Genomic DNA, 10,000 nt, shown 5'->3' on the forward strand with positions numbered 1-10,000 from the left:
GAGTTTCTTCAGGACTGAGTGGTCTACGAAGGCAGGCTGGTTCAGAGGGGTTTGTAAGTGTTTATCCTTTCTCTGAACAACAAGCAGTGCAGCAGCAGAAGTTCCTGATCACAGCATCTTTCAGTCAGACACAGTGTAGTCTCTTCTTTCATGACCTGTGAAGGGGAGCAGGAAGCCACACAGTCACTCAGAGTTTGGACGTAGTCATGCTGCGGTCTGGCAGGTTCATGTAGGAAGTTTGTATTTGGTTGTCAGTTGGAATAATGTACTACCACTGATTTGTCCGGTTCCATTTCCAGATCTCTCCTCTAAATTAGACTGTTCTGGTCTAGCATTGATGTCTAAAAATAATAACTGAGAATGGGGATGTAATGACTGGCATGTGCCTGATAGAAGTGACCTTCACCTTAATGTAATCGCTAATTAGATGCCACACAGGCTTTGTTGCGTCCAGACATGGGAAATGTAATTAATGAGTGCAGATTTAATCTCATTTTACACATTTCATAATGCTTTACTTGACGTTGAGGAACAAGAGGTAACTTTTTTTGATACATTTGTAAGCCAGCATGCGTTCTCCCTTTTGGTCATGTTAAAATATTTATCACAATGATGTTTCTCTGTATTTTTACTATGTATTGCTCAATAGCGAATGATATGTCTCAATAGCGAACCTTTCTCTGTTTCTGTCTCGTAGGTTTGATCCTAGTCTGCGGCCCATGCCCCCTCCAGATTACGGTATACCCCGACTGCATTACTTTGAGGATTGGGGTGTGGTGACCTACGGCAGCGCTCTTCCTGCACAGAGAAACCATTCCTTCCTCTCCTTTAAGTCGGGTAAGCTGGGCGGCCGGGCCATCTTCGACATTGTTCATCTGAAGAAGTACAGTGAGTGGATCCGAGGCTGGAGAAACTTTAATGCAGGTCATGAACATCCCGACCAAAACTCGTTCACCTTCACCCCTAGCGGTGTGCCCTTCATCACCGAGGCACTGTACGGCCCCAAGTACACCTTCCTCAACAATGCCCTCATGTTCGGACCCTCTGGACACCAGAGCTGCTTTGCCCCTTGGGAAGGTCAGGTAACTGAGGCATGCGACTCCAAGTGGCTGAAATTTAAACAAGGTCAGGCGGCAGACTGCCAGGGCCACATAGAGGCAGCCTTGGAGCAGCAGGGTTTGGTATTTATCCGTGGTGAAGCAAGGTCAGCCTACAGCCAGGAGTTGAAGGCCAGGAGCATTCAGAGGAACCTTCTACTGCTACAGCCTGAGCTGCTGCTGGTGGTGGACCATGTCCATTTGCAGCCGGACAGTCCTGTCCGCAGATACAGTGCCTTTTTCCACAACACTGATACGCCCTTCCAACCTACAGCCATGGACAAAATCCAGGGAGCCTTTATTCAGCACAGCCAGGACTCTTACAAGATGTTTTGGCTGGATGATACAGGGAGCAGCGAAAAAGCAGCAACTGGCTATTGGAGCTATCCGCATGGTTATCCATATAACGGTTCTAATTATGTTAACGTCACAATGCCGCTGAGATACCCACACACTCGAGTGGCTTACATCTTCTTTGGGCCTGAGGTTGAAGTCCAGAGCTTTAGCTTGCGTGGGGATTCAGAAAGGATTGATGTTTATCTGGCAACCCATGATCACACCTACACCGTTCATTTGCTCACAGGAGAGGCACCCAGCAAGCCTTTGTTTGCAATGGTGCTGGAGGACCAAAAGAAAAAGATTGTGTTCGAAAGGGCAGCCACAATACAGGAGCGCCCCCCGGTGGAGGTGGAGGAGTATGTGAATGCGGTGGAAGACAACCTCCAGCATGTCAAGCCAGTGTTTCAGCAGCTGGAGCGCCACATCCTAGCTAAAGTCCTGGACTCCGGAAAGTTCCAAAAGACAGACAAAAGGAAACCTGTGGTGTCAGTAAAGAAGATCTTCAGTCTGTCGAAGAAAAAGAAAGAGAAGGGAGTTAAGAAAGGAGGCCTGGCAGATGGCCCGCCGGACATATTCGCTTCGATTGAAGTGAGAGAGAAGCGGCAGAGGCAGACCGTCATGAAGCGAGGAGGTTATGAGGATGTTCCAGAAGAGAACGATGGGGACTCGAGAGCTTTTATCGACTACAGCGACATGCGTAGAGTTCGGAAGGGGGGGGTCATAAAAGGACGCAGATTTAACGAGGTGCAGGCTGTAGCCACTGTGGGCATGTCGCACTCATCCAGCTCCACCTACATCCGACTCTTCCTCATCCTCAACATCCTCACCTTCTTCCTGCTGCTGGCCGTGCTTCTGCTGCGGCTTCCGAAAGCCCAAACCCTCCACACCCAGCGCTGCGTCTACTGCCTCCTGCTGATGGACAGCTTCATCCTGCTGTGCCTCTATTCCTCCTGCTCTCAGAGCCAGTGCTGACATCATCAGCTCGGGATGTTTTTGGATAGACGGACAGATGAACTTTGTCTACTTGAGTGGAAGTTCCTTTTTGGTTCCCTGGCGAAGCTTTGGGGACTCTGTTTTTGGGGTAACTGCTGTGAAAAGTGTAGGGCTTCCAGTTGAACGTCTCTGTTTGGCGTGATATTTTCAGGAAATAACTGTCAAATAGTAATTTTCTAATTCATAAGCCATTAAAATAAAAACAATCACATCACGCCTACATTTTAAACGCATATCGAACACAGTGTTTTTAGCTTTGGAAAAATCTCAGTTTACAAAAGTGAACCAAACACCATGAAAGTGTTAAATGCATCTTGTTTTTTGAATGAGAAAAATATTGCAGGGCACAATGACATCATTCACTAAGTATAAAAGTCTGAGAGGGAATATGGTTGGGAATCTGAATGAGTTTATGAGCTGATGCTTTGTGTTTATTTACCAGCTTCACTTTCTTAGTATGAAGAGCAGTTTTTAAATAATGATTTGTCAGTTTTCTCATACAAACTGTTGTTAAAAGCTAAAATTGATCTTCTTTTGGTCTAAAGGTGGTTCAAATACCTGAAAAGTTTGAGTGCTGACATTACAACAGGGGGGTAAAGTGAGCGTGGCCTCATTCCCAATGTAGCAGTGTCACTATTGACACAAATATTTAATGTGTGATATTGTTTTAATCTAAATAAACCAGATTAGGCTTTAATTTGGTCAGTTATGGTAAAATGATGTAGAAGAGGATCAGTGTTAGGCTTTCAGCAGACGTTTTCTGCAGATTTGCAAAGAAAATTAGCCAGATGTTTTTATTAGGGATGCACCGATTTGAGAAATGTGTTCTGATATTGATATCTAATATTTACAGAAATAAGAGTGAAAATCTCTCTACACTGACTCACTGCAGCTGTTTGTTTAAAGATTTGTTGTAAAGATCATTAAAAACGTAATGTTTTATCATTTTGGGCCCATTTTCTGGTGCAGGAGTGCAAAGATCTGTCTGATACTGATATGTTCCTGAGGTCATCGTGCATCCCTAATAAACAGCTTTATATTAATTATGTTCATTTTAAAGAGCTTTGTGTTCCTGAATGGACTGTTTGTCTAGTACAAAACACATAAACATGTGCTGTAGTGTTTGCAGGTTGGATGGAGCTGCGGTCACTCTGAGCCACCGTTAAAACATTAATAATAAAGTAGATTCTGAGAGGAATTTGTAGATTAGCTGGAGAGCACGTCAGATTTTAAGCTTCTGTGGAGCTTCAGAATAAAGTGTGTGCAGCCACTAAACTTCAGTGCAATCTGTGCACATTTGAAATTCAACAGGAAAAAGTATAAAATGTACATATTTGAAAGCAAGATTTATAAATATATATATTTTTGGGTGTTGTTTTGTACTCTTTGTAATTAAAAAGCAAATACAAAAACATTCCTGTGTTTTCTGCTGTTTATATTTTTCTTTTGTTCTGCTCTAAACTGCAGTTAAACCGGAACAGACTGAACAGGTGGAGCTTTAAATTTTACTGCAGTCATTATTTTAGTCATTATAATGTCTGCTGTAGACTGAATGGGTGGGGCTAAACTGCTGTAGCTGAATGGGTGGAGCTAAACTGCTGTAGCTGAATGGGTGGGGCTAAACTGCTGCAGGCTGAATGGTGGGGCTAAACTGCTGTAGACTGAATGGGTGGAGCTAAACTGCTGCAGGCTGAATGGGTGGGGCTAAACTGCTGTAGACTGAATGGGTGGGGCTAAACTGCTGTAGACTGAATGGGTGGAGCTAAACTGCTGCAGGCTGAATGGTGGGGCTAAACTGCTGTAGGCTGAATGGGTGGGGCTAAACTGCTGTAGGCTGAATGGGTGGGGCTAAACTGCTGTAGGCTGAATGAGTGGGGCTAAGTGAGTGACATTCAGCTTTTCATGATATGGGCCCTTGAAGGCAGATGTAGATATGTTACCTATAGGTCCTGAAAAAAGCAGGACTTAGTAGCTGCACTGCATGTTTATTTTTGGAGATTCAGAGTTAACGAACAGGATAAAGGAAATATCAGAGGCGTTCTGTGCACACCACAGTCCAGCAGGAGGCGCCAAATCACCTTTCAGCTGGCAGTCAATCAATTACTTGCCTGTTGAAGGAAAGTACTTTAAATTTCTATCGTTTTGTTTAAAACATTTCAAAAAGTCATTGAACCCCCTTATAAAACTGACCTAAACAGTCTTACAGCCAGACAGTTACTACCGTTTACTACAGAAAACTGAACAAAACTTTGTAGAATGCTACAAAACAGCACTACAGTGGATCAAACAGATGAAAACTGACTGGTTAAAAATCTCCCAAAGCGGCAAAACAGTGATTTTGTGACTGTACAGGCTCAGCAGCCGCGAATACAGTAACAATATCGGGACATTTACCTGATTATTTACAACTTTAAAGGGTGAAAGATAACTGAAGTACATGACCCATGCATCATTGCCGGCACCGCTTTGTTGGGATGTGCGACCGTGACGTCATCCGTGCGACAGCTTTTGCAGTCGTTTTGCAGAAACGCTAATAATTTCTTTTTCTTTTTTTTGATGCTAATAAATTCGCACCATCAGCGCGGCGTTCGCGGCCGCAGAGACTAAAGTTCATCACTTTCAAGTCACTTTAACAGACGTTTTCACCTCAAACAGCAGGGGGCGCTCTGAGCGCTTCCCTTCCAGATACAAAGAAGAAGAAGAAGAAGAAGTAGGGCAGGATGGGTGCGCGTGTGGGGCGCCTGCTTTGGCGCTTTAATGTGGAGAGTCGCGCGCACAAAGAAATAAGCAAGAGCAAGCCGGAGCCCGCGCCAAGGCACGAGACGTTCAAACCAGGTAGCACGAGACACGCAACACACAGTAATTAGTCAATGAGGTTTGTGATTACTGTGATGAAATTGGCTTCTGACGGGAACATTTCCCCGTTCCACCTTAAATGGAGCAGCAGTTCCAGTCTGGCGCTTCATGGAGCGAGTAGTGCAGAGCTGACTCTAACAGTGACCTTAACTCTGACCCTGAACTCTGACTGCAGCCTTCATGAAAATAAATATATTTATTAATGTTACAGCAACACTAATTGATCGTGTGAAACCGGCCTGTGTTCGTCCTGATCACTGATTAACCTGATTAACCTGATTAATTCAGCTAGATCTCTTTATCGAAGCTCTCCTGTTACCTAAGCAGGTAGAATCCACTGGAATGGTGATCAATAAATGAATATCTCATATTTCTAATAACAGCTCTGTGATTGTGATATTAAACCAGATGTGTTGGTTGCTTTGACTGAATAAACTGATCTAGGGTTCAGATTTACTGCTGAAGTAGTTTCTGTCCAGTTACTTTAGGTCATTTATTGCTGAATATTCTTCTTATTGATGCTGTTTTAGCTCTGTATTCAATTTTATATTTCACTGCTACTGTAATATCTAATATTAAAGATGCTATAACAGATTTCATCGATTGATTGTGTTCAATGTGTATATAATACAGTTGATGAGCATATACATCAGAAAATGTTTTATTTTAAGAATTTAAGGTTTAATGATGAATGGAGTAAATGAAATTCTCCAAAATGATATGGGAAAAATATAAAGTATAATAAAATATAATATAAATCAGGGTGTTTTAATCTCAGTCCTGGTGATGCTGCACATTTTTATAGTGTGTCTCATCCAGCTCACCTGATTCATTAACTAATTAACTAATTAACAAAGTGTGCTGAAATATTCAGTGTCGAGTCACCACAACTGAGATTCAACCCCCCCCATATAAATATAATAAATATAAATATATAAAAGATGATGTAAAACTGTACATAATATAAAATCCTGAATCTGCTGTAACTGATTTATTTCCTTTTTTTAATCCGACCCTATCAGAGTGTGAGTTTGTGCTGAAGCCCTTTTAGCTTCTGGAGCATGAAGATGAAGAAGAAGAAGAAGATGATGATGATGACGATGATGATGAATATCTTGTTCTGTCCCCTGCAGGTCCTGTGGTCAGTGAGGAAATCCACAGGAAGGACGACCCTCTGCTGTTTCGACTGAAGCAGCTTTATGTGGAGTCTAAAGATCCAGTGAAACAGGTAACAGAACCAATCAGAACTTTAAAAACTCTTTATTTATTTATTTATTTTATTAACCTAATTTAAATAATTATTAACCTCATTTAAATAAATAAACAAACAAACAAAGGAAATGTGAGAGAATTCAAAACTACCCATGCTGCTCTCTGCAGTCAGTGTGCTGCCTCCTGCTGGTGTCTATGACTCTCTCTTTGTTTTTCAGACTGCAGTCGTTCCGGAACTGAAGAAAGTGGAGCGGCGGCCACTGAAGCACAGTTTTCCGGGAGATCATTTGGGAATTGGTGAAATTACGGACGTTCCTGTGGGAAAGATCTCCATCGTTGAGGCTCTGAAGGTTCTAAACGATCATAAACGCTCACCTCAAACGTGGACGCTGGAGAAGATAGCGCAGGATTACTCGCTGCAGCTGAAAGACGCTAAAGCACTCGTAGAGTTTTTTATTCCATTCGAGGTGAAAATTATTCCACCGAAATCAGACAGGAAACAGATTAAGAGCTCCTAAGGGTGAACATGACCTCTGACCTGATCTGAGACCTGGTCAGATTCAGTCAGTAGACGCTGATGAACATTAATCTTTAATTGTGTAAATTCTCAAAGACAGAAGTCAGTCTGAGAGACGCTGAGCAGCCTGTGATGAACGTTATTAAAAGTTTTTCTGTTTTATGTTCAGTAAAGATGTGATGTGAAAACTTGCGTCTGGTCTTTTTAATAATAACAGCTCAGTAATGTGGCTGAATGTGGTCTAATTCATATATTTAATTAAATACAACACAAATCAAACTAATAAGGTTGTACACACAAAGTTTAACAATTCACAAAATTCATAATTTATTACGATAGGATACATTGGTGTCGAAATTCAGTTCACTTTTCAATACAGCAAAAATAAAGAGGGACTGAAAATCTGTCTTATATTAATATGTTAATGTTTTCAGCTTATTCCTCACTACATATGTTAGCACCCAGCAGAAGCACTAGCCTTGAGCTAATATGTTAGCATCGAGCTAAGCGTAAACCATGAGTTAATGTTAGCACCCAGCAGAAGCACTAGCGATTTTGATGTAACAGACTTTTATAGCTGGTGTTACGACTCTGTTACTGTTGACCCGCCTGTAACTTCCAGCAGCTCCAAACAAGGTTTACATTTTCGGCAGATCTGCAGGTAGTTTATAGAACAAATTTCATTTTGCTATATTTGTAAACTGGTGGCTGTTCTCAGTTCTCCTCCAGTTATTTACTGTTCTAATCAACTCAGATTTGTTTTATACTTATGATTTACAGCCCCAAGTCCAAAAAGTTGGGACGCTGTGTAAAATGTAAATAAATGTAAATAAAAACTGAATGTAATGATTTGTAAAATCTCATAGATCCATATTTTATTCACAATAGAACATAGAACACCTCTTAGATGTTGAAAGTGAGACATTTTACCATTTCATGAAAAGTATTAACTCATTTAGAACTTGATGGCAGCTTGAAAAAAGGGGCAACGAAAGAGTCCTACATCAGACAAGAATGGGACAACATTCCTCTCCCAAAACTCCAGCAGTCGGTCTCCTCACTTCCCAGATGTTTACAGACTGTTATTAAAAAAAGAGGGGATGCTACACAGTGGTAGACACGGCTCTGTCCCATCAAGTTCTAAATGAGTTAATACTTTTAATGAAATGGTAAAATGTCTCACTTTCATCATCTGAGATGTGTTCTGTGTTCTATTGTGAATAAAATATGGATCTATGAGATTTTACAAATCATTACATTCAGTTTTTATTTGCATTAATTTACATTTTACACAGCGTCCCAACTTTTTTTGACTTGGGGTTGTAAGTTTTTAATCTGTATCTACTTATTATTGATTATTACTATATAACAGTACATCATATATACATATATATATATTTATTAGGCTCATATATATATATATATATATATATATATATATATATATGAGCCTAATAAATATGAATAGAGCAAAAAATACATTCTTAATTTTTCATCAGATCCTGATTTATTCAATTATGCATTCAATTCACTGCATTTTCTCTTCTTTTCTGTTTTTCTAAAACTAAAATTCTGCTTCATTTATTTATTTTTGTTTGTTCCTGTTTGTTGCAGAGCTGGTTTGTTGTTGCGCAGCCGCTCTGCCTGCTGCTTTCATTGGCCAAAACACACGTCATTAAAATAAGGCCCCGCCCACGCGAGATTGGATTGGCTATGGTGAACGTGACGCGCTCGGGTTGAGTGCGCATGCGCGGGCGGAGCGGGTTGGGGGCTGAATGGCGGAGCAGCTGCTGATTACAAGTCATGGTTTCTTCACTTTATAGCGGCTTTTATTCGCGGCAGAAACGCTGAGATCCGCCGATGGAGCCTTTAATAACGGCCTCGTGCGGATGAGTGACGCGTTCGCGGAGCGCGCAGGTACAAACGGCCACGAGTCCGCTTTCTTATTCGAATATCCCGTCCCACCTTAAATACTGCGGCACTTATCATTACAACGCCTCAGACGCCAGAGTATAACCGCTGCACTGTTTAAGGTGGAACGGGCAATTAGTCAAACATCTTTTTATTGATCAGTTATCATTTTAGTGGTATCATTATTATTATTATTATTATTATTATTATTATTATTATTAATGGTTGTTGTTTATTAAGTAGTGTGGAGGTAAAACTCACTCATATTTACTCTTCTATTCCAGTTTCTGACTCCAAAGCTGAAGAGGAGCTTTTTATTTCCATAAAGGAGAGAAGAGCATCTGTCCGGAGGAGGCAGCTCAGCTCAGCTCAGCTCAGCTCAGCTCAGCTCAGCTCAGTAAGTCTTTAACACTCTTCTGCCTGAACTTAATCCTCTGCTCAGGTTTAAACCTGAGCACTAAACCTCTGCTCAGGATTGAGCCTGAGCTCTAAACCTCTGCTGAGGATTAAACCTGCGCACTAAACCTCTGCTCAGGATTAAACCTGAACACTAAACCTCTGCTCAGGATTGAGCCTTAGCACTAAACCTCTGCTGAGGATTAAACGTGAGCAAAAACCCTCTGCCAGGATTAAACCTGAGCACTAACTCTCTGCTCATCTTTAAACCTGAATCAGTTTAGCCCTGAGCTGAACCCCGCACTGGCCTGGAGCGCAGCAGTATTAAAGTATATTGTATTGAATTATATTACATTACAGATGTTGTAAAATATTAGTGGTCTATACTGTAAACAGATGTTAACTGATGTTATACTGTAAACAGATGTTAACTGATGTTATACTGTACACTGATGTTAATGGACTGTCGGCTGAAGCTGCTCTGATTACGGAGCCGCCGCTGGTTCCTCTCTTCCTTGTTGCTAAGCTCCACAGCCGCTCGGCACACAGAGACGCTGTTTCTATGGTTTCTGTTGAGATCCTGTATCTTAGCTGGAATTCAGCGCCTCGTCCTCTAAATCTGCCTCAGTCAGACAGAAACGCTGCACAGTTCCTTAAACCTCTGCAGCGTTTTAATGGC

At 41.5% G+C, this 10,000-nt stretch overlaps 3 protein-coding genes across 3 annotated transcripts in view; all 3 read left to right on the forward strand.

Moving 5' to 3' along the window:
• Positions 1-3,837, forward strand: part of dse (dermatan sulfate epimerase) — an 18,473-nt gene extending 14,636 nt beyond the window's left edge. The window contains exon 6 of the mRNA XM_036582557.1: positions 698-3,837. Within this exon, the coding sequence (XP_036438450.1) occupies positions 698-2,408 (1,711 nt within the window). The 3' untranslated portion in view covers positions 2,409-3,837. The remainder of the gene's footprint in view (positions 1-697) is intronic.
• A 1,286-nt stretch (positions 3,838-5,123) lies between these two features.
• ndufaf4 (NADH:ubiquinone oxidoreductase complex assembly factor 4) lies at positions 5,124-7,202 on the forward strand. Its single transcript, XM_036582558.1, has 3 exons — positions 5,124-5,264; positions 6,419-6,513; positions 6,716-7,202. Exons 1-3 carry the CDS (start codon positions 5,150-5,152, stop codon positions 7,013-7,015), a joined length of 510 nt encoding a protein of 169 aa, XP_036438451.1. The 5' UTR covers positions 5,124-5,149; the 3' UTR covers positions 7,016-7,202.
• A 1,571-nt stretch (positions 7,203-8,773) lies between these two features.
• The window catches only part of gpr63 (G protein-coupled receptor 63), an 8,805-nt gene continuing 7,578 nt past the window's right edge, over positions 8,774-10,000 (forward strand). The window contains exons 1-2 of the mRNA XM_036582559.1: positions 8,774-8,931; positions 9,210-9,322. The gene's annotated coding sequence lies outside the window, so the exon portion shown is untranslated. The remainder of the gene's footprint in view (positions 8,932-9,209; positions 9,323-10,000) is intronic.

This window comes from Colossoma macropomum, unplaced genomic scaffold (genome assembly GCF_904425465.1).
Source record: "Colossoma macropomum unplaced genomic scaffold, Colossoma_macropomum, whole genome shotgun sequence".
Classification (NCBI taxonomy): domain Eukaryota; kingdom Metazoa; phylum Chordata; class Actinopteri; order Characiformes; family Serrasalmidae; genus Colossoma; species Colossoma macropomum.

Excerpts from the sequence above, each read along its gene's own strand:
- ndufaf4 (XM_036582558.1), top strand. The coding sequence starts at position 5,150 with ATGGGTGCGCGTGTGGGGCGCCTGCTTTGGCGCTTTAATGTGGAGAGT. Across the intron at positions 5,265-6,418 it reads GCACGAGACGTTCAAACCAG|GTCCTGTGGTCAGTGAGGAA; the intron begins GTAGCACGAGAC and ends TGTCCCCTGCAG. Across the intron at positions 6,514-6,715 it reads CTAAAGATCCAGTGAAACAG|ACTGCAGTCGTTCCGGAACT; the intron begins GTAACAGAACCA and ends TTTGTTTTTCAG.